Source organism: Myotis davidii, unplaced genomic scaffold, assembly GCF_000327345.1.
Source record: "Myotis davidii unplaced genomic scaffold, ASM32734v1 scaffold189, whole genome shotgun sequence".
In the NCBI taxonomy this organism is placed as follows: Eukaryota; Metazoa; Chordata; class Mammalia; order Chiroptera; family Vespertilionidae; genus Myotis; species Myotis davidii.
This window is the reverse complement of record NW_006383017.1, coordinates 3,928,853-3,953,491: the sequence shown is the minus strand read 5'-3', so window position 1 is coordinate 3,953,491 and position 24,639 is coordinate 3,928,853. Positions and strand designations below refer to the sequence as shown.

Sequence of the window (24,639 nt, the reverse complement as noted above, 5' to 3'; positions counted from 1 at the left end):
CTTTTTTACTCCAGCCACTCCCCAACGTTTCAGGATTTGACATCGACTTTGGGGTCTATGACAGATAATTTTGTCACCTAGTGGGACATCATCCTCATTTCCATGTCATGCCTTGAAAACACAGTTGACAATTAACATACCTGCTGTCCAACGTAACCCTTGGGAAGCTTTCAGAAGGACAAAATAAGCATCCAAAGTTAACCATTTCCCTTAATATTCTTTGGTAGACAGATGTTTATCACTCAACGTGAACATAAGACAAACACAGTATTTTCTTCAGCGTATGAGGTGCAAGCAACCAGGTCACAGAAATGCCAGTTATGGAAGAAGTACCTCATGAATACGCATGTGGCTTCAAATATGAAACAATTGTTCTGAAGTAAAAAGTTAGAGATTTTGACCTGACCTCTCAGCCCAGGCAGTGAGAAGCTCACCAGAAAGTCAGAGGGAGCCATGTGACTGTGAAGCGCAGACTGAGAGAAATGTGGGCAAGTAATTGACCACTTGTGAGTCTCGGTTTCTTCATCTGGAGAGTGGGAATGCTGGTGCCTACTTCAGAGAGCTGAAGGGACAAATAGAAATAAAGCGAGCAGTAGGCCTTGCATGGTACCTGACATGTTGTTCACATGGACCCAAAAAGCGCCGTGCCCTACAAATAGCCATTGTAACCGTACCTTCCACTTAAACCTGGGAGAAGGTTTAAATGGCCCTCGTGACTTTTACCAACAGTTTTCTCACCTGTTCAGTCCTTAGCATTGCAATCATTCTTTCTAAGCAACCCAAATTATTATCTATAACAGGACCAACCAAAACTCTCTTATAACTTCTATTTCAGCACATTTTACACTCAAAACTTTGATTCATCAAAGGTATCTTCCATTAAGCATAGTGTATTTTTAGCATTTCATTTTATTTTAATTCTTCAAGAACTTTTCAGTCATACATGGTCTCTAGATCACCTCTATTAATCCAAATAGTTCCTTAACCAGAATTCAGTAACCCATTCTCCAAGCATATTTTGGATTGAATCAGATTTATCTCAATGTACTTGTTTGTTCAGTTCTGCCCTTACTAGAGTATAACCTTGAACATATTAACTGCTGACCTCAGTTTACTGATCTATACAATGGGAATAATAATATGACCTATATTATATGATCTTGTTAGAGTTATATACCTGGAATGGAATAAGCATTCATTACGTGTTAGGTATGGCTTTTATTGTGGTTATTACTGTGGTTATGTCACCAAGTACTGAGGGTAAGAATGTGTTATTCAATCAGCCACCATATTTTAAATGAGTCCTGTATGTACATTATTGAGCTAGAGTTGCAGATATGGAAAGATATAAAAAAGAAAAGGCCCTATCTTTGTTATCTGAAAGTTACTGTCTAAAGTGCATGCGTAGAAGTGACTTGAGATTTTTGTGGCCCAGTGTTTCCAGTGATGCTCTGGAGGACTGGACGTTCACTTCTGACTGCTGTGGAGGGTCAGTTCTCCACACCTCCCCCGTCTCCCCAGTTAGCGATGTCACGTTGGTAGCTTGAAACGGACCATTTGCACCAGTGAATAGGCAAACACTATCAGCCAGGGAGGCCGTCTCTTCCCCTCTTCTCCTTTCTTTTCCTTCTCCAGAACCTTTTTATTAGTACATCACTGAGTGTTTTCCAAGCATAAGGTAGGTACCACCTGGCACCTGGGAAGATATCAGATGCCACAAAAACTCAGCATTAATAACTCCAATCAAACTGTGAGAGGGTTATTCCCTTTATAATTTTATTTTTATTCTTATCCTTACATTAAAAAGCAAGTTTCCATTGGGTGCTTATTTGTCTCTTTCACTTTCCTAATATGTCAAATCTTCATGTGTAAGAGAGAGAGAGAGAGAGAGAACATAGGCCTTGGGCTCCACACCCTTAGCAGGCAACCTTGTCTGCCTAGAATGTAATAACTTTATTTTACTTATATTGTGTTTATTTTACTTTCTTTTATTGAAAGTGATAGTGATTTTCATGTGTGGCAGTGATATAACATTTCCTTTTATAATTAAGTATTTTTAAATTGAACCAATTTAAAGAAGAATATTAAGAAAATGAGTAAATATAGTATAGATGGCATACAGGCAACAGCGAAAATCAGAAAGGTAGCGTGGATGCCAGAGACTTGGGAAGCTGTGGTACGTTCTAACCACCCCATTTTCCAGTCGTGTAAACTGAGACCAGAGAAGGACAATGGCTTGAACATCTAGCTCAGGCACAGAACCCAGACCTGCTATCTCTTCCGTGTGTTTGTTTTCCCCACTCCATCTGAGCTGAGAGGGGAAAAGAAGTAAAAACACTCCACTGTGTAGATTACCTAGGCCAGTGGTCGGTAAACTGAGGCTCGGCAAACCACGGCTCGCGAGCCACCTGTGGCTCTTTGGCCCCTTGAGTGTGGCTCTTCCACAAAAATACCAACTTCTGCGCATGGGCCACGAAGTTTCAATCGCACTGTACGTGTGCGCCCACACGTGGTATTTTGTGGAAGAGCCACACTCAAGGGGCCAAATAGCCGCCTGTGGCTCATGAGCCATGGTTTGCCGACCACGGACCTAGGCTGACAATAAAGGACAAGAAGTTGCTGGCAGCAGGGATTAAATTAGTTATACCCTCAAGTTCACACGGAGGCAGCCAGGCGGGGAAGGGCAGGGTCTCACGGTGACAGGGGATCACTGGTGGCAGAGACATGACTGTTCAGTGATGACGACACAGCCCTCACTCGCCCGGCACCACGGCCACGCGGAGCCAGGCACACAAGTGACCCCTGGCCCTTGCGCTCTGGAGCTTGCGTTCTATGGGCTCCTTCGTGTTGAGACATGTTCAAAGGGCAAAGCAAAACCTGGAAGTGCCAGAGTGGGCAGAGGCCCCCACTTATAACCAAATAAGAACAAGCCTTCCCACCTGCTTAGAGATTTTACAAAATTAAAACTCCCCACCTCTACATTGAGTTTCTTCTAAAAGGGGTGTTGGCCACGTAGATGAGTAAAAAGGCAGGACAGTGCCATTAGGAGGGCAAACCTGAAGCCCACAGACCCGTGTTTCCAGGCAGCTCCGGGACGCACCAGCTGAGGGTCTTTTAGGAAGGCGCTGCGCCTCATTGAGCCTCAGTTTCCTCATCTGTAATGATCATCATCATGCCCCCTGTAGTGAGGGCAAATTCTTACCAATGGCTTAGCCTTGTGCCAAGCAGGTAGTAAGCATGCAGCCATTGTTAAGTCTTAGCAGCATCCACAGGGTGGGTTTGAAGGAGCCATGAGCCTTGCAGAAATCCTTTCTGGGAAGGGAGGGTTGGGACAGAGACGCGGGAAACTGGAAGGAAAACGGTCTACTTCAATCGGGCATCTGTTCGGAAGCCCCGGGGGGAAGAGAGATGAGAACATACACTTTCTGGACCCTGTCTCGGAACACAGTACCCTGAGCAACAGGAGACGCGAACAATTCTCCTGGTTAATGAGGCTGCGGCTCCTACTCAGTGCGTGGAACAGAATGCCTTTGTCTAATAGAGATTCTTTCCCTGCCGCTGGCCCCGCGCCCCAGCAGTGCCAGCAGCTCTTTGTTTAAAGGAAGGTGGGGACTGTGAGTGGAGTGGTGGGCAGGGCTGTAGGAGGCATCGTTACCCTCATTACTATGGTAATAGTTTAATCACGATCAATATTTATGAACATGCACAGAAGCCTCGCCAGCAGCCCAGCAGCCCTGCAACTCAGGGTTTCCGTGTTCTCGCCTCAGGACACTTTCCAGGAAAGCTGGGCCCTCTCCCTCCCCCGCTGGCCGCTCCGGAGCTCTCAGGGGTCGCGGGGGCCACTGCAGAATATCCATGGTGGTTGCATCAATCGTTACCGATGAGGTCTTACTTGTGATTGTAAGAGTGTATCCTCATCACTATAACACTTTTTGGTTTTCAAAGTCATCTTCAGACTTTGGTGAACTCTCTTGTGAAAAGGGTAGGGCAGTAGAGGGGGCAGCATAATACAGTAGCAGATCCTCTGAGGTCAGACCCACTTGGGTTCAAGTTCCAGCTCGACCACCTTGTAGCCGTGTTCCCTGGGGAAAACTCCTTAAGCTCTCTGAGCCACAGTTCCTTCATTTGCAAAATGAGATGGCAAGTTCTTAGAAGAATTGAGTAAGATGGTGTAAATCAGGCATTCAATCACTGGTAAATACATCCGTATTTTTGTATGTGACTATGTGTCACTATTAAGTATTTCTATGTTGTCTATGAGAAAGCAAAAAAAAATGCTTTCCTCAAAGTCACAGAGACAACATTTGGAAGTCCAGACTTGGGCTCCAATACTCCCTAGTATCTGAAAAAAAGTTTTGACACTCGTCCCATTTAACACTGACAACTCAGGGAAACCTTATTTTAAGACATTCCAATGCTTGACTCTTATCTTTCAAATACGAATCCGAGTTTGAAAGCCAGTGATCATGTTTCTCAGCAATGGCCATCTGATGAGCTGCCCATAAAAAAATGTCGGGTGTCACAGTTCCCACATCTGTGGAAACAGGGTTTCTAAGCCCTGGCCCTTCTGAGAAGGAAAACCCGGGGAGCGGCGTGTCCATCTAGCACGTCCAGGCTGCGTCGTGGGCACAGGCTTCCCAGGTGGCGGAAATGCCGTTGATCTTCCGCCAGCTCTGAGGACGGGTCAGCCCCTCCAGTGACAGAGCTCGGAGAATTCATCCCACCGCCTGGGAATCCAGATAGACTTCCGGGCCTGTGTTTTCTGCAGTCTCAGACAGTGTGGGACGGGGCTCCCCCTGTCCCTGTCACTTGGCCCCAAGCATGTGCCCCTGAGGTTTGCTCAACTGCTCACCCGCACGCACAGTCCCAGTACATCCACCCACTGGCACAGTCTGTCTTCCCCAAGCAGTCGGTCCCTCGGTTGGCACTTGCAATGCATTCTTCCTCCCGAGATGCACTTGAGCATCCAGATTATGTACCGAGGGAGGTGTCTGCTGGGCTTCGCTTGTGCCGTGGCAGAGGACACATCTCAGAATCCTGACTCCAGCCCAGCAGACAGCCTGGAGGCCTCCCTGCAGGATGCCCTTCCCTGAGTGTTAAACATTCTATCACTTGTTTTGTTCTTTTCTCAATAAACTTTTATGAAAGAAATATAGAGTCCGGCATGGCTAAAAAAATGACATAGGACAGAGGCACTTGTGATAACAGTTTTTTTAAAGACAACATCCCTCTGTCCTACCACTCTCCACCCTTAATCCCTTACCCCAGGAGGGACCTGTGAAACTATTTTGTGTTTATCTTCGTTGCTCTTGGTGCTGTCTTTATGTTGATGGATCTACAGGCTGACCCTCAATGTCATAGAGCTTTAGCCCACGTCACCATCTTCCCCTTCTCCTCCTCCTGTTACATGGGGTAGCATTGTTCTTCGCTTTACAACGTTAAATAATTCCCATCCACCTTTAGTCCTCACTTCACCCACAAGATGAAGCTGCAGACACCTACGCCCTTTCCTTCCCCTGCTTTCTCCTCCAGTTGCTCTCTGGGTCTAAAATGGGAACTGAATGACCATCTCTTCATTCTGTCACTAAAAATGGATTCGTGTGTATTGATTGATGGACATCTCTTGCGTCTAGACCAGCACAGTTCAATAGGGCTTTCTGCAATGATGGAGATATTCTATAGCTGAACTGGTCAGTGCGATAGCCACCGCCACATGTGGCTCATGAGTACCTGAAATGTGGCCAGTACCACCACAGAGTTGAATTTTTCACTGTATTTTGTTTAAATTCATAAATTCACATAACCCCCTGTAGCTCTTGGATCATGCAGGGCCAGACCAGGTTTACTACGGAAACCTGATTACCTGGAGCAGCCTGAATTTCCAGCAGAAATGATAGTCATCACTGACACCTGGAAAGTCCTTACTGTGCCCTGAAACCTGTTCTAGGAACTCAGTTAACAACTGCACAATTTCATGGGGAGTCCTATTCCTCCCATTTTGCAGATGAGGAAAGTGAGGCACAGAGAAGTTAAATAACGTGACTGGTAAGTGGTAGAGCTAGAATCTGGTGCCAGGTGATCCAATGCCAGAGTCTGTGCTCTAAACCACTTCCCTCTACCGCCTCCAATCCCCATCGGAAATTCCCTGTTTTAGGAACATCCATTTCCAATGGTGTGGTCATGGCTTCTTCCATGTTATTGGCCCACATGGGCCACACGATGCTTACCGTGCATTTAGATGGAAACCCTGCCCACCCCATTTCTGCCACAAAAGGAGAACATAAACTGGAGGCTGAAGGGGGAGATGGGCAGGCAGCAGAGGGGCAGGAGCCCAGCCAGAGGGAGCTGTTCTTTGGCCTGGTGATGCCAACAAGAGTCATCTAGTGGCTCGCACGCACCGAGGGTTTGCCATGTCCCTTTATTATGTCCCTGTGCGTGTATCCTCCTCATTAATTTTTACAACAGCTCAGGGAGGTACAGATGAGGAGGCAGCAACCAAGGGGAGCTGGAATATGAAATGAGGTGGCTTGTGATAAACACCGAAAACAGCTCTGGCACCGAGTAACCACCAGCACATGCTGCCTATTGTAGTCCTTTCATGTCTTTGCCAAGTCTACCCACTGGCCACGCTACACTGCCTGTACCTGTGTGAATGGTCTTTATTTATCTCGAATGTTTTTTCCCTTTTCCCTGTTACTATAGTTTTTCCCAAAGCCCCCTTTCCAGAGCTCTTATTCATGCTACAATAGTAGCAGCCTTTGCTTTCCTGCTCAAGTATGGATAACCCTGCCGAGGTGGGAAGTGCTTCTTATTCCACATTCTAACCAGAACCTGCCTCGCACACCAGCCAACAGTCACAGGCATTTTTTCATTTTAGTTCCAGAAGGAATTCAGGAAACCCATCAGCCCAGCACCCTATTACACCAGATTAAAGACGTGAGGCCAACGGGTTGGGCAAGTAGCAGAGGTCAGTCAACTAGTGAATTAGGATCAAAAATGTACATTTTGTGATTCTTCCCCTACCTCTGTCTCCCACTTGAATCATGTTCTATCCAGAAGTCAGAAAGGTTCTAATGGAAAGGACCAGACAAGAAATATTCTGGCTTTAGAAGCTCCAAGGTGTCTGCCTCAGACACTCAACCTCTGCCCTGGTAGCATGAAAGCAAATATACACAAGATGTAGGTGAACAGGCATGGCTGTGTCACTGAAATGTCAATATCCTGTAATTTTCACATGTAGTATTCTTTGGATTTTCTTTCAACCATTTGAAAAATGTGGAGACCATTTGTAGCTTGTGGGCCATATGATAACAGGCAGCAGGCTGGCTTTGGCCCATGGGCCATCGTTGGCTGACCCTTGTTCTAGTCGGTTAAGGATAGATGGGAGCACACTTGGCAGTCAACGCCCAGTGAACCACAAGTGAGTTAAACACTAGTAATAATATTAGCCGATGCTTCTTGAGCTCTTACTGTGTACCAGGCATTGTGTTGAGCACTTTACATGATGTCAATCCATTTGGCCTCACAAGAAACCTCTGAAGAAGATACTATCATACTATCTCAGTTTGAAGATGAGATTATAGAAGCCTTGGGGAAACTAAATGCTTCCCAAGCTCATTCAACTACAGTGGGGCCTTGACTTATGAGTTTAATTCGTTCCAAAACCGAGCTCGTTAAGGAGCTCCTTAACTCAAATTACTCTGTCAACTCAATGCAAAAAATCGGCCGAGAGACAGCTGGTATCTCAAAAAACTCGTTAGTCAGGACACTCGTAAGTCAAGGCCTCACTGTAGTAAGTGATGGCACGTAATGAAAACCAAGTACTGGCTAATCCAAAGCCCCCTGTATGTCCCACAAAGCAGGCCCCTTCTCCCTGATCCCAGGTGCCTGGTAGATAAGAAATAGATTTAGAATTTCATTTTCAGAACATCAACAACTTGAGGTAGTGAAAGGACTCTGCACATTATAACCAGACCTGGGCGTGTATTCCACTTCACCACTTACTGGGTCACCTCCTGAGAGTTGCTTAACCTCTCTGAGCCTCAACATCCTCATCTGTGGGGCAGGGATGGTGAATTGAGTTTTCTAATGCTCAGTGCTGATTGAGTTAATTATACAGAAGTTGCCTCGCACAGTACCCCACACGCATATGCTCAATAAATATCATTAAAGATCAGGTGAAAATCAGGTTGCTCATCAATGGTGTTTTTAAAATTTATTTCTTGCTGACAGTATTACATATGTCTCCCATTTCCTCCACTTTTACCCTCCTCCATCCAGCCCCTGCCCCAGCCCAGGCCTTCCGCACACTATTACCTGTGTCCATGGGTTATGCATATATGCATATATGTTTTTTAGTTACTCTCTTCCTGTCTCCTCTACCTCCCTCCCCACTGAGATTTGTCATTCTTTTCCATGCATCCAAGCCTCTGGACCTCTTTTGTTCATTGGATTCCACATATAAGTGAGATCATGTGATATTTGTCTTTCTCTGACTGGCTTATTTCGCTTAGCATAATGCTCTCCAGGTCCACTCACGCTGTTGCAAAGGGACCTCCTTCTTTTTTACAGCCACAAAGTATTCCATTGAGTAAATATACCACAGCATTTTTATCCATTCATCTACCATTGGGCACTTAAGGCTGTTTCCAAATCTTAGCTATTATAAATTGTGCTGCTATGAACATAGGGGTACATATATCCTTTCTGATTGGTGTTTCAGGTTTCTTAGGATATAGTCCTAGAAGTGGGATTACTGGGTCAAATGACAGTTCTAAGTTTAATTTTTTGAGGAAACTCCATACTGTTTTCCACAGTGGCTGCACCAGTTTGCATTCCAACCAGCAGTGTACCTTTCTTGTTGTTTTGTTGATGGTTTCTTTTGCTGTGCAGAAGCTTTTTATTTTGATGTGGTCCCATTTGTTTATTTTCTCTTTAGTTTCCATTGTCCTAGGATCCGTATCGATAAAGACATTGCTATGACATATGTCTGATATTTTGCTGCCTGTGGATTCTTCTCAGATTTTTATGGTTTCCCATCTTATGTTTAAGTCCTTTATCCACTTTGAGTTTATTTTTGTGTATGGCGTAAGTTGGTGGTCTAGTTTCTTTCTTTTCTTTTACTTTTTTTTTTTTTTTGCATGTATCTGTCCAATGTTTCAAACACTGTTTATTGAAAAGACTGTCTTGACTACATTGTATGCTATTGTCTCCTTTGTCAAATATTAATTGAGCATAATGGCTTCGGTTGATTTCTGGGCTGGCTGCAGAAATTTTTAAAGCCAAAGGTCGTAGCCAATTTTGCCAGTCTCTTGAGATGGTGGTGTGGTCAGCGTTTCCAGGCAAAAGTGGAGAAATTAGCTCAGAGCCCTTGTGAAGTCAGACAAGCAGAGGTGGAGCGTAAATTGTTTCCTTGGCCGATTTTTTCCCCAAGAGCCCGTGGGGAGAAAGGAGAGCTCGGGCAGTCGCTAATGCAGTGGTATCTGTTCAGACTTTTTCCTCCCATCTTTGAGTCTGACCCACCAGATTTCTGTTTGCAAAAAGGGCCTAATCCACTTTTTTTTTGTCCGTGCATTGATTTAATAGTATCAAACCCTGAGGCCCGCGTGGTCTGCACCTGGGTTGCTTTTTCCCCTAATGAAGCCAGGGAAGTGGCTTAAGCCCCCGCCGCGCTTCCTATCAAAGCTTCACAATGATTAACGCAGGTCCCCTTGTTAGGAGCAGGCAGAAGAAAATCCCTTAGTCATCGGCATTGTGCAAAGCCCGGAATGGTGAGTGCTCAATGAAAAGATTACCTTGGGCACCTGAGAAATAATGGAAGAGCTCCACGGAGAACCCATTAAGCCTGCCTACACACGCTAAGTCAGGTGGAGGGTCGGGTAATTAACTGGGACATTCGGGCCAGAGAAACCGTGTTGGACCTTCTGCCCTAACTGAGTCAGCACAGATAATTATTCAAATCCCTCAGACATGTTCCTGGAGAGGCCATTTTAGGTGGCATCTGCACACACACACACACACACACACACACACAAGACTGGTCAGTAGACGTGGTGTGATGGTGTGTGTTTTTAACTGAATAATGGGCATCCTAGGGATGGGAGGTCCAAAGCTGTAATTTATTGCTGTGTGACTTCAAGTCATTTCCTCGCTCTTTACCTCAGTTTCTTCAACTGTAAAAAGGAATGTTACTAGGACACCCCCGTCCTCGAAAGGTTGTTGTGAGGATGAAATACAACAAATGCTATGTTCCCGGCTCCTCACCCAGCAAGTCCTCAGCACTCAAGAAGGGTTACTTCCAGATCGTAATTGTTGGGTGGACACAACTCCTGTGAGTGTTGGAGACATCGTGCCTTCAGACAGCGTCTAAGGACAGGGCCCGGGACCACGGAGCACAGCCTTCACCTGCAGCCACACGAGCAGGCTGCTCACTGTCAGCTTATCCCCGACCCTCACCCTCCACCCCAACAGCCGCCCCTGAGCTGCATCTCATTTTTGAATCCCTTTCCCAGCACTGGCTGTCTCCAGCAGTCAGGTGGGAGGGGCCCACGGATACCACTAGAGAAAGGGTAGGCGTCGTCCCACCAGAGGGGATGGTGAGAAAGCAGGGAGTCTCAGGAAATGAAGTCACACTTCTTGCCTCTCCTTCGAGGGTACTTGGGTCCCTGCTTAGATAGGGTGCCAGACCGGGTGTCGGGGCAAACCCCTCCCGTCTCCCCAACCCCCACATGCCCAGGGCACATAGCTGGGGCCCAGAGAGCGGTGAGTAGGCATCATTGAATCACAGAGCACACTGGTCTGGGAACGCCCCTGGGCTCAGCCTCAGCTCAGCCATCCTGAGGGAGGGACAGAGGGCTTTGCTGTCTGCCCCAGGGCGTCAAGGGCAAGTTCTCCGAGGCATTGGGGTGTTCACAGAATTGGCAGAGAGTGTGCCAGACCAGGAATCCGCTCAGACACCTGCTGGTAAGCTGAGGAGTTCCCAGCGTCCTTTGATTATGGTAGGAAATTGCCTGTGGTCTAGAGGTGGGGACGAGCTTTCTCTACACCGGTGAGCCAGTATGTCCCCTAAGCAGGACAGGAACAGGTACATTTTACCGCGCGCCCAGCACTGCTCTGCACGCTTATCTGGTTGCCTCATTCAGCCCTCTCAGTGTCCCTTTGAGTCACATTATGATGGCCCCATTTGCAAAGGAGGTTCAAAGAAATGAAGCAGCTTGCCCAAAGTCACAAGCTAGGAAATGGCAAAGCCCGAGTTCTGACCAGCAATCCTGCCCCTTCCTCTTAGTCACGTCACTAGCAGGATTTCTTTTAAAGTTTTTTAAAAAGAGAGAGAAAAATACACACACACTTTTGAAAATCATGGATGGCGAAAAATACATGGTGACAAAATTCTATAAAGTAGGTAGTACTTTTTAAGACATTTATAATTTATTCATCAAAGCATCAACATGTGATGGAAGAGAGTTTTGTGTCGATTGTGAGGCCTGCTGTGGATCTGATCCGTGCTCATTGGTTTCTAACCTTGGCGATAATTTCAAAGGCTTGGGGGAGGTGGGCAGGGGGCATGGAGCTGGCTCTTCCTCTCTGTGTAGAGCGCAGCTAGTAAATACACATTCCTGGGGCTGCTTAAAAGAAATAATGTGTAAAGGTAGCACCGTGGACATTGGGCAGGAGGGACTCCAGGGACCAGAACTCTGACCCTGCTTCTGCCGGTGCCCGCTCTGCTGCGTCTCACCACATCTGCTGTGAAAAGGAGCTGGTGGCAGCTGCCTGCCGCTCAAGGAGATGAGCATGAGAGAACAGGACACAGCCATGGAGGGAGCCTCTCACGGAGGGCTGGGCTCGCACCCAGAGCATCCCAGGCCTCAGCCGGAGCTACCCACAGAGCAGATTTCTGACCCGCACTCGGCTGGACTGAGATAGGTGTCCGCACCTTCTTGGGCCCCTGTCATTTCACTCATCATCTGGATGTATGCGCTAGGAGGACCGTAGACAACACTCCACCTGCATTGCAGCCCTTGCGTCACTACAAGAAGTCTATGGTTTTCTTTGCCTTTACCCTTTTCCTGCAGAATGCCTCTGCTTGCACTTCCTTACACAGACCCTTCCAGACTCCCCTGTACCCTTATCAACATCCTTCTTCAAGCTCAATGACCAGAACCAAAAACGGCCCACCACATGTTTCTAACAATAACAGGACCACAGTTTACTCTGAGCCAGTTTTTCCTGTTGTTATGGGACTGGAGGAAGATCGGTAAGACCCCGTGCAAGTCAGCTGTTATCAGAGAAAAAAAGCAAGCATCTGGACCTGAAGGCGGTGCCGGTAGCTGAGCGGATGGCTTCCGTTCGTTGCACAGAGCTTGCTCCGTCTTCCCGAGCTGCCTGGGAAGAAGCAGGTTCTGACTGGTGTCATTCTCCGGATTGGAACGGCATGTTAGTGGTCAATGGAGAGTAGGCGTGTTTAAAGGTTGATCATTTCAGCTGCAGCAAAACTCCTACCAACTGCCAAGCACCAACTCTATGGGGCAAAGGAGGCCATTTCCCACTGAGCCATCATTTTCCAGCACCTGCTCTGACCACTGATGCTTGAATTCACTGCCCGATTCTGTCATTGGTGAGGAGATCAGAAGTTCCAAAGGAAAGATTGGGGCTCAGGGCTCCTGGCTTCTCCACCTCCTGGCTGAGGTCATTAGCAATAAATTCTTAAGTTCTATGGGTTTTTTGTGTTCTCAGTCATAAATAGATATGATTCACAGCCCCCACTTTACAGGGTGGCTTAAAGAAGAAACTGTACAGCCCTAGCCAGTTTTCTCAGTGGTTACAGTGTCAGCCTGCAGACTGAAGGGTCTCGGGTTTGATTCCTGTCAAGAGCGTGTACCTTGGTTGCAGGCTCAATCTCTGGCCCAGGTCAGGGCGTGTGTAGGAGGCAACCAATCAATGTGTCTCTCTCACAGATATTTCTCTCTCTCTAATCCTCCTCACTCCCTTCTACTCTCTCTAAAAATCAATGGAAAGAGTATCCTTGGGTGAGGATTAACAACAAAATAATTTTTTAAAAAGTATCTGCACATAAAAGTTCTTTGCAAAGTGGAAAACATCCTAAAAGTGTTAGATGTTATTTTAAATGGGGGAGACTTGGAAGAAAGGAAAGCTACCGTTTTGCCCAAACTAAAATCTGGAACAGGAATGGAGAGGAATGATTTGGGGTTTGAATAATTTAATGTAAGTATTATTTGTGCAAAATCGGGAATGCGTCCCTCAAAGCTTTTAATGGTCCAGAGCAGTTTGCTTCTCCCACCAGCTTTGCAGACGGCCAGCTTTATATAGAAACACTAGTGTCCCGGTGCACACATTCGTGCACATTGAAAGAAAATTAATTAGAAGAAATATTTTAATATCACTATTTGCCCTTTCTCTATAATAGAAGTGTCAACCAAATTCATGATCGACATGACAGATCAAAACACACGCATGTGATTGGCACCAGTAAGAGTTTTATATGTTTTGTGCATGCGCGAGTCAACTTAACTTTTTATAGGTATAGAATAAACTTGCTTAATTAGACCTGCTTTCTCATGTTTCCACCTAGGCTCCTATCTACCTACTCCAGGACTTCTGTAAGGATTAAATGAAACGAGGCATGGGAATATGCTTCACAGACATTTGGTTAAAGTGTAAAATGTTTCCACCTGGCTATAAAGCAAGTCCTGTTCCCAGGCTGCTGAAACTCCAAGGAGGCTAGTTGCTAGGAAGAGGAAGCCAGGCGTTGCTATGTGATGTCATTACCCGGCACCCACAGCCACCGTTTCCAGGGTGGGGTGGGCTGTGGTCCACATTTTATGCCATGGCTGCGATTCGGTGGGGTGTCTCAGCTGCGATTCGGTGGGGTGTCGTTCCTGGGTGGTGGTGGGGCCTGTGTCCCACTTGGGGTAAGCCAAGTGTTGCTTTGTCAGCACTAGGTCTGCAGTGCCATTTCTCTGTAAATGGCCAGTGCATGTCACGGCAGCTCCTGAGTTTGAGTGTCTGCCCCCTGGTGGTCAATGCACGTCATAGCGACCAGTCAAACAGTCAGACACGTAGCACATTAGCCATATTTATATAGATAGATGTCGGCTTTCAGTGCCTTCTCGATCAGGTCATTCCTCTGCTGTTCCTCAACCATCCTGAAGCCAGGCTGCTCACTAGCCTTCTCTCCTTCCTTCCTGCTACAAGCTTTCCCCAGGTGCCCTTTCTAAGACAGGTTCCAAGCGAGTCGCTGGGAAGATAGGCATGAGCGAGATGTGCCAATCTATGAGAGACAGACATGGCACAAAGTGCCTGGCCTGCGTGGTCATCAGGACGGCAAAGGAAAAGTGTGGGGTCCGGGAGAATTGGTTAGACGGGGGCCTGCGGATCGTCTTGGGTGCTGGCGTGGCTCCAGAAGATGGGATGCTTCCCTCTCTCATTGATGAACCGATGTGTGCTCAGCCCTTTAATGTTTACGAAGCACTTTCTAATATTTTTTTCACCTGATCAGGCTCTCAACCCTACAAAGTGCACAGTATTAGCATCCTGTTGTAGAAATCTAGGAACCAAGACTAAGGCATAGAAGTGATTATCCCAGGGCCAGCTGGTCCTGTCACTTATGGAACTTCTGACCCTAAACCCTAGGCTCCTTCCACCACACACGTTGGCTCATTGGCGTCTCACCCCTGGGAGGTGACGTTTTTCAAAGTATCTCTGCGAAAAGGGCAGGTATCCTCCCCCGGGTACTTTGATGTGGGTGGAGGTTGTGATTTCCGATATGGATCACAGCCCAATGTCAAGGGGAAGCCTACCCGAGAGGGGGAAAGACACCCTAACTGCTGTGTGTGCACCGCAGCCTTTGTGGTCGCCCATAACACTGGAAACCCTCGCTGACCCCAAATACAGCCCCTTAGTCTTACCTGTGCGTAGAGGAGCATGTGTGACCAAATGCAAGTCAGAATGAGGCACATAGAATGTCAGCTGGACTCCCATAGATGTTATTCCTCAAACCCCACTGTTGATTGACTCTGGTTTGCTTAGGAATTTCACATCTTAGCTACTATATGTTGCATGCTTACTATGTCCCAGGACTTTGTGTGTATTCACACTTACGGCGGCAGCTGAAGCAGGCTCTAGTAAGATCTCCATTTCGCAATGATGCAACTAAGCCTCAGAGAGATGAAGTAACTTGCCCAAGGTCACACAGCTAGTAAGTTGAAAAGGCAGAATTTGAACCTGCTCTGACTCCGAACACCATGCTCTCACTCTACCCTGCCAGACTACCTCTCCAAACACTGAAAATAAATTTCATAGCCACTTCCTGCACTTCCTTCTGGGTTTTCTAGTATTTAAATCCAAGAGACACAACAGTACCCTTGGGACAGTTTTGGAAGGCTTGGTACCCCTTCTAACACCCACCCACAGACACCCACTTCCCTCTGGGCTAAGGACGCCCACCCACCACATCCCTCTTCTTGAGGAGAGTTCATTGAAGCTGAGAACGGAAGGGTTCAATTCAGACAAACCTGCAGCCAAATTACACAAAGCCAAAGACTGACACCGGCCTTAGGTGCTTTTCTAGACTGGGGAGCCCTCCACTTATCAGCTGGGGTTTAGCTACAGTCGTTTTTCTCCCTTTTAAAGGAAGGGAGGAAAATGCAAAGCTCCCACACCAGCTACAGAATCTCAGGAAACTTCACTCTCTTTCTCTCCTTCTGCCTTCCTTCCTTCCTTCCTTCCTTCCTTTCTCCTTCCCTCCCCTCCTCCTCCTCCCCCTCCTTCTCCCCCCTTCTTTTCCTCCTTCTCTCTCTGTCTCAAACTGCACACACACACACACACACACACTTTCTCTCTCTCAAGCAATAAATAGCTATGGCTTGGGGGAAAATAGCAAACAGATTTTATTTTTTCGTACCTTCCCATGTTTCCTGGCCAGCTCCAGGTGCCAGCGTATTGTTGTAACTCTGATGGGGATTCAGCATTGAGCTGTGAACAATTAAACATAAACACCATCCTCACTCCCATCCTCTTCTTTCCTTCTTAGGTGAAGGCAGCTTCCAAGTATGTGGATGTACCTGTGAGTATATGCAAATTGCCTTTGTGGGTTTGGTGGGTTTTTTGTTTGTTTGTTTACTTGCGGGGTTTTGTCTTGTTTTGCTTTGCTTTTATGAGAAGTTTGATGGTGCTGTTTTCATTAGTCGCTGCTAAATTGTGTATCTTCCTGAACTGAATCGCCAGAGGGGGGAGGCCACGAACATGTCCTGGTAAAACTGTATCAGATGAGAAGAGGGCACGGCTTCTTTCATCAGGGAGACGGGTCCTGTTTGAGGGTAACCCCAGTTTGCTCTCGTTTTTATTTTCATTAGTTTCTCTGACATATTTCAGTCTGTGGCCACTCACCTCCCCGCTGCACGCGCCCCTTGGAAGTAGAGTCATGACCTAGAAACGTGCACAGGGTGCCGGTATGTTTTAAAAACAAATAAATTCTGAATTTGTTCATTTTGGGGTCAACGCTACAATTGTTTTAAGGAAGCCTTCCCAAACTGTGTGTGATTAGTGCAGACCTCGTTAATGAAGAGAGCTCTCCAAGTTCACAGCCGAAGCACTCGAAGGTGCCCAGGATTTACATTTAAATTGAGGTTAAGTACGCACATGGAGGCGAGAGCGTGGGATTACCTGTGATGAACAGGACACGTTTGTAGGCGGACTCTGCCCTGCCTATTAGCAAAATAAAATTGCAGCGATTTCAGCATATGCCAATGAAGGGGAAGGCAAGTGATTCTGCATCTCCGTTTCTAACAAAAGAGGTGGGAGTCTCTTATAAAATATTAAATTTAGAGAGCTTATCTCAACAGCCACCAAGGGTCTCGGACTGAATGTTTCTCATTCTGAACGTGGTTAAGTGCCCTCCTTGTTCAAATACTTCTTTGTTACAATTTGTGTTTCTCTAAAGGGATTTATATTAACATTTAAATTCATTTCCCCAGGAAGTTGAGTGTGTAATGGTTTATTGGCTTATTCCTCACAGGAAGGCAAAATGGAAAATTGGAGTGAATTTGGCATTAGCATATATTGTTTGTTTAATGAAAGAATGTACAATCAATAATTGTGCTTTGAATTTATATAATATTTCTCATCAAGGGACCTCAGGCTCCTTCACAGAGATAATCCTTACAATGAGGGAGAGAAACGCTAAGCAATTTATTTTCCCTAGCCCCAAACTATCAACTTTCAGTTCGCAGGGAGCAAACAACTCACATTCTCTGGGCCTGTTTCTCCATCCTTAAAATAGGGATAGTAGTACTCGACACGGGTCTGCTGTGCAGCTTAAATGGCACACGTGTGTGGAACCCTGGGCGCCAGGCCTGGCCCTCATCAGACATTTCAGCTGCAGGAGCAGAGCACGTGGTAGGGGTGGGCGTGTGCGGCCCACAATCCAGTGCGGGAGGGTGGGAGTGGGGGCTGGATTCGCTCTGGCCTGCCATGGTCTTCAACAGTAATAGAAACTGGAATTCTCGGCGTGTAACTCAAAGATCTGGTGGCTGAGGTTTGTTTTCTGTCGGCCTCAAAGAAGAGGGAAGGTCACACCAACGAGGGTACAACAGGTGAGGAGTAGGCAAAGCCCAAATACACAGAGAAATCTGGTCGGGCAACTCAAATTGACGTTTGGGGGAGGTCAGAAAAGTCAAAAACTGGCGATTTCCTGTGGGTCAGACTGACGGTAAAGTTGAGGGGAAATGCACAGCAAAAGTGCCCTGCTCTGTAGTCATCCCGTGTGCAGGGCTGGGTTATGCTGCAGCAGAAGCCTCGCTGGGCTCTGGGGGAACAAAAAGAATTCGCCGAGTCTCCGCCCCCTGGGGAGGCATTAGCAAATGAAGCAGCATGTCCCCAAATGCGGCACACTTACCAGTGAGGATGACAACTGCAGCCAAACCTTTTAAAGCACCCACTCTGCGCTGGGCACCTTCAAAGCACTTTCCTTTTAATCTTGATAACAACCCCACTTTAAAGATGAGGAAACTGAGGCCCAGAGAGGTTCCCTTCCTTAGGGTCCCACAGCTGCTAAGTGGGGGAGCTGAAATTTCAAGCAGTGCTCTCAACACTGTGCACCTGCCAGCTGGTGTCAGTGAGTGGGCAGATGGACATCTTTATTTGGTTAATTGAGTAATTACTGTACTTCAGTATTGGAAAAACTAAAAATCATGATTTTACCAATTATTATGGCTTAGAAAAAAAAGATAAACTTTAAAATTAAGTTGATTAAAGTGTGCTTTATAGCAAATACTATTATAGTGATAGTGTAAATTATCATAATATAGTAACAATAGTATTCCAATAATTATATAGCAATAATAGTATAAGTAATGTTTTGATAAACAATTTTAGAGAAAATAATGGTGTATAGAAGACATATTCTATGTGTCCATTGTTTACATGTAGTGAATAACAGTAATCATTTACTTCTCAAAACCACCCTCTGAGGGGTGATGTTTTCATCCTGTTCCACAGCTGAGGAGAGGAAGGAGGTTAGTTGCATGCCCAGGGCCTCCCGGCCAGGAGGCAGGAGCATGAATGGTCAGGTGCTCGCCCTTTGACTAAGTGTAGGGAGCCTGCTGGCCTGGCTCCCATGAATGAGCCTATTGTGTGCGTTTCTTTCCAACTCTGTCTTCGATGAGGGCACATTAGCAGCACCAACTGGGCCATAGGGAGCGTATTTACACCATGGAAATTGGCAAGCACTACAAATCAAGGTCGGTTGTTTGTGTTGTTTGGTTTTGCTGTTTTAAAGAGCCAGTTTGCCAGTACACCAGCGGCCATCGCCTATTGAATTGGTGGTCCCCAAACCAGAATGTGCAGCAGTAATACTTGGCAAGGATTTTGGTCTTGTCTTGTTTTGTTTTCTAATAGAGATTTCTAGCCCCTCGTCTCCAGAGATGCTGACTCAGTGGTTCTGGGATGGAGCCTGCAAGTCTCTTTCTCAAGCTCTCCACGTGATTCTGATAGGCAGGCCCGAGTCTGGGAACCAATGGGCTCCATCAGTGATTCGCCGCCTTGCCTACGTGTTGGTAACACCTGGGGAGCTTTTTACACCCATTAGTGCCAGGTCGCTTGCCGAATTAAAACCATCTCTGGGGTGTGGGGGTCCAGGCATCGGTGTTTTTAAAACTCCCAGGTCCTTATCATCTGTAGCCAGCTTAAGAACTATTGGATCAAATCATCTTTCAAGTTGTTTCTGGCTCTAAGGACTGAGTTCATTTGTGTTGCTCTGTGAGGTTGGCACGTGGTTCGCTGGTTTAGTTCTATGTGGGAATTAGTAGTTAGTTACCTTAGAGACCTGTCTCTTAATTATCCACATTAATGGAGAGAAGCGTTATTGCCAGTCATTGAAAACGTGGCATAAATCCCAAAGCATCTCTTTGTCTTAGACGAAATATTCGAACATGGTATACGTAGCAGGTTTGCATTCCCAACTAGGGCTCGCTAAGGGTCCTGAAAAATCTGAATTTGTTTTCTCAAACTCAGAAGTATCCTGGTAGGAATAAATTCTGACTTAAATGCCTTATTTTTTCTAAGCCACAGAGTGGATCCTTCGCAATGATATCTTCCACACGTGGATGGAGTTAACTACACAGAGACGAATGTATTTGTTGTTTATTTCATGTCCAAGCCACGTTTAAAATAAGCACTGTAATTGTGGGGTATTAAAACCATTGCCCACCGTTTTCCCCACTGTTTGTAGATAGCAATGTGGTATCAAGCCTAATTTCTCTAATAGCATCGGTTGTTTAGCCAAGAGAAATTTCCATCTATAATTACAAGTTAGCTTGTTTGTGTGTAAACAGTTTTTATTTTAACCATTTGGTTGGAAATCTACTTAAAATGCATTACGCGTCCACCCCTGCCGTTTTAAATAGGGAACTGGCCATACTTCAACGCTTCCTCCATGAGAGGGGATCACCACCGTGACTGTGACTCCCAGGGCCCCTGAGGGGTAGGGTAGCTTGCCTCTCCCAGACCACAGCTGGTGGTGACCCTACATGTGTGGAGCTACCCTTTGGCAGCCTTTTCCCCCTACAGGGCACAGGGAAAGCAGTAGTTCTCTATTACCAACTCGCCCCTTGCTGGCCACCAATGGAATGGAAAGCAAGCTCCTGGGAATTGGATGGAAAGCTGGTTAGAAAGGAAGATGGTTGTGAGTGGGGGCCTGAGGACTCTACTAAAAGAAAACTACACATTTTCCTGCAGAGATTTTGTCATTTTTATTTTGATGGTGGTTTCTCTGAGGCCCTTTTTTTCTTCTTCTTGGTTCCAAAGTAGATTATAAAGGTAGATAAGGCTGTGAAATAATTTAACATTCGGGGGCTCGATATTTATATAGTTATATATGGCTTTTAAAGCACTTGAACATACTTTATTTTAGCTGATAATCATGATAATGTTTAAGATAAGTAGGGAGTTTCAATCCCGTTTTACAGATGGTATAACTAAGGCCCGGAGAAATTTAAATGATTTTCACAAGTTTCCATTTGTGGGGGGTCCAATAAAAAGCCCCCACTTAACGTCATCAATAGGTTCTTGGAAACTGACTTTAAGTAAAATGACAACTTACAAAACCGATTTTAGCATGGCTAATGGCCATCCACAAGAGTCAAGTTCCTGGGTCATCTTGTCACCATTATAAGAGAAAGACTTGGAAGGAAACAACGTTAGTGGAGGACCTGCTGTAGAGAGACTGAGAGCTTTGGAAAGGAGGTGGGAGGGACTTATTTATTCATGGATTTGTTCATTCTGTCTCAAACTGCAAAGCACCTACTGTGTGCCAAGCACCTACTGTGTGCCAGGCATCCAACTATGTGCTGAGGATACAGTAGAAAATAGAGCAAATAAAGTCCCTGTAGTCGTGGATTTTAGGTTCTAGTTGTCCAAGACAGGCAAAAGACAGTAACTAAATACATAGTACAATGTCGGATATTGGCAAGTGCTATGAAGGACAATTAAACACAGTCGAGAAATAGAGAATTATGGAATTTCTTAACTACCTGGGGAGATGAATCATCCTGTGTGGGGTTTTTTAATCAAACTTTTTAAAACTTAAATGCCCCTTTGAGGATAACAAAATGTGGTGAAAATACCAATTACTGTGGATCGCTGTTTCTATCACTGAGGGTCACTGATCTGTCTGCAGGCTGTGGCTTTGGGTCTTAGCTCTACTGTGGCTGCATGTGTCCTGGAAAAGGCCATGTCTGCCACTAGCAGCACCAGGAAAAGAATGGAAACAGTAATAATAAGTTTCTCAGATCCCCCAGGTAGGGGTCCCTATCCCCACGGAGATGCCTTTTGGTACTGCCACAGGGAGAGGAGGGGAGAGGTGCCTTGAGAACGGGGAGCTATCACTTCCATCCCATTGGAGACCTCTATTGTTTGCTATCATGAAACTGCCCCAATTATAGGCCCGTCACAGAACCTGCTCAATCCATCCCATGAAAATTGCTTGAAAGTGTAACAGTTGACTGCTGTGGCTTTGGGTTGTCTTCATTGTTTTTCAAATTAATACCTTGTCATTGTTTCAGCAGGTGTTAAGAAATGTTACTCGCATCCCAGGGGCCAAGCATTGGCCCTTTGCTTGATAATTGTTTGCTTTGTGTTTGAAAAAAAATACAGTCCTACTGTTTCCAAACCTTCCTCATTTTCACCCTGGAAATTACACAGAAGTGTTAACTAACTTCAATTTGCAGTGCTTGACAGTCCCGTCTTGTAGGGACATGATACTTCGTGATCTAAGGTAAATCACAGTAATGAAAGCTCATCTTTTCAGTTATTAGCAAACATACATATCTGCTGTGGAAATTTAAGGGGTTTGTGGCAGCTTTCCTAATGACCCATATTACAGTGTTTTAATAGGTTTCTTTGGAGATAACTTTGTTTACGACATGTCAAGCAGTGTGCATTCTGAGTTTCTTTTTTTTTCTTACAATAAATCATTTCTTATACTGTACTGTATGAACCACCTGCTTACCTTTCCAGAAAATCTAATTTATTTAAAAATCAATTCCTTTGCCCCTGCCCTTTTTTTTTTTTTTAATCCTTGGACTATAAGCTGCACCCAGGAGCAAAGACAAATGGTTGAATGTCTCCTGAGTAAACTGATGAGGAAATACTACATACTCCGGTTAAATTACCCCCCAAATGTGACTTGGGTGGGTGGAAGGGGTATAGATTGAACTCTGATTTCTTTACTTAGCACTTTCTTAATGTTTTTAAAAGGAAAGGGGGCAGGAAGGCTGTCACCTTTCTGATGTTACAATAAAGAGTATATGTGGGTATTTTTTAAAGGGGAAGAAGGTTCAATTCTCCCCCCCCACCCCACCCCCAAAAAAGCCAGGTAATGTCTCTGGGTTACCCAGTGAATATTTATTCATTAGAGTATCTTTGCCAGGAAAAAAAAATTAATAGTAGAAAAATATGTATAAAACCCTGTAATCCCGACTCCCTTCTTAGCCAGGTGTGCTTTCCAGAAAGTGCAGAAGGCTCAAATACCCATCTGACCAGTCCGGGCCGTGAACAGCTGTGACATACACCATGGAGAGCTTGGAACTCCCGCAAGAGGGAGAGGGGAGGAGAGAGGAAAATGCAGGGGTGAATTCCATTTTCATGTTCTCCTGTTTCTTTGCAGAAACCCGGGATGGACGTGGCCGATGCCTACGTGACTTTCGTCCGCCACTCTCAGGATGTCCTTCGTGATAAGGTCAATGAGGAGATGTACATAGAAAGGTTATTTGATGTAAGTAAATGCCTTCTCCTCCTTGCAGACCAAGGAGGAGACCCTCCAAAATGTGACAAAATAAGAGACAGGAGGATAAGTCACATTTTGAGAACATGGGTTGGTCCCGACTCAAACAAAATCTTTTCCTCTCCCTCTGCCTTAGGCTCCTATCTGTCGTGTGTCTGTTCCGAGCCCACCCTGGTGTGGCGCGTCTCAGCCCCCATCTGTGTGGCACGCAGGACAGCGCACAGCCTCTCGGCCAGCAGGCTCGGTCCTGCAGGACGCTTGGGGGCAGCTTTCCCTAACTGGCAAAGACCTTTCCTGGTCATGGCTCTCCTCCTTGCAATCTGGCCTTGCTTTAGGGAATATTCTCGTGGGAGGGAGGAGCCAGCTCCCCTCCTGGGGGCGGACCCTCCAGGACACCCGCTGTGGCGTGCAGATGTGCCTAACTGTGGCATTGTTACCGCTTCAAAAAGGATTCGTTTCTGGGAGACCAGAGATCCTTACTTAGCCCTGGGTTTTGGCAAACGCTTATGTTAGAGCTGCTCGGTCATTTGCCGCTCTAAGCCAAGGTGCCCCCTGCCCACCCTCCCACTTGAAAATTTGGGACAAAGAGCAAATGCACAAAGAGCACCCACATCAGGCTGCCGACCCAGACCGAGCTTTGGCCACACAGATTTCCGACGGCTCACAGGGGCCTCGCGCTCTCACTCCCACCGGCGCTGTGTCTGCACTCCCAAAGCAAGCCACTGAGCCGAAAGGAAAAAGGAATCCGCTTTGGTCTCCAATCGCCCACCTCTTTCAGGCCAAAGCAGCCGGGCTGTCTGATCTAGCCAGATATTTTGCTCCGAGTTTCCACTGCATTTGCCAGTGTAGCCCCGGCCAGAGTGCAGGGACGCGGACGCCCTTGTCTCGTGTGGCTCTAACCGTGCCGCCTACTTCTGTCTCGTGCAGCGTGAGCTCCTCCTGTCCAGGTTCCCGTGTTTTCGGTGCCAGCCCGAACATTAATGTTTTGGTCTACAATGGGATCCGTGTTTCTATATTTCCCTGTGATTGTGTTCCGTTTTCATTGCGTTTGTGTGTGTGTTTTTGTTCCGCAGCTCAGTGAGCTCATTGTTGGCACCGCTGCGGGAATTGCAGCTCCTGACTTTTTTATCTGCCTTGTCTTCCAGCTCATTTGCTTTCCTCGTGTGTTGAAAAGGCCCCTTTCTTTCTTTCTTTCCCCATCATCCGCTTTCTGTGCTCAATATCGCTCCTTCCTCCGCATCTCCTTTCTCCGAGAAACCCTTCTTACTTTTAATTCCCACCCGTCCCCTCTCGGGTTAAAATGGAACTTATCTCTCATGTCAAATGTTTTATCACATTATACCAAGTGGCATGAATCAGAATCAAATAATCTTCCTGTGTACATCTTCTAGCATGACCCGCGCCCACTGAGAATGCCTCCTGCCTGCACTGAGCTCTCGGCGGGCCCTCCCCCTGCCTGCATGCTGCCTCCATGACAGGCCCGAGCCCGGAATGCCCGGGGGGACGGTCCCCCACCCCATAGGCATTGAAAACAGGCCGGCAGCACCCTCGGGTCTGCGGTTAGGCGTGTGGACGCACTGCCCATCTCCACTGAATTAAATTCCAAGCCACCCATCTCCCAGTAGCCTGTGGATTGTTCTTTTCAATGCCTAGGTTGCCTTACCCCCTTTGATCAGTATCTTCTGATTCTCACTTTTGTGTGGCCTTTGCGTGCGTGTGCGTGCGTGCGTGTTCCTGTGTGAGCGTGTATGCGAATAACCTCATGCTCTCGCAAACTTTACAACAGCTGGCGCTGAATCTGATGTTTCATCTGCAGTTCCGCCTGCTGCTCCATTAGCAGATGC

At 46.4% G+C, this 24,639-nt stretch overlaps 1 protein-coding gene across 1 annotated transcript in view; it reads left to right on the top strand.

Moving 5' to 3' along the window:
* CADPS (Ca2+ dependent secretion activator) overlaps window positions 1–24,639 on the top strand; it is a 346,095-nt gene that overhangs the window by 285,491 nt on the left and 35,965 nt on the right. Inside the window, exons 24-25 of the mRNA XM_006779138.2 lie at window positions 16,049–16,081; window positions 22,679–22,786. Of these exons, the coding sequence (XP_006779201.1) occupies window positions 16,049–16,081; window positions 22,679–22,786 (141 nt within the window). The remainder of the gene's footprint in view (window positions 1–16,048; window positions 16,082–22,678; window positions 22,787–24,639) is intronic.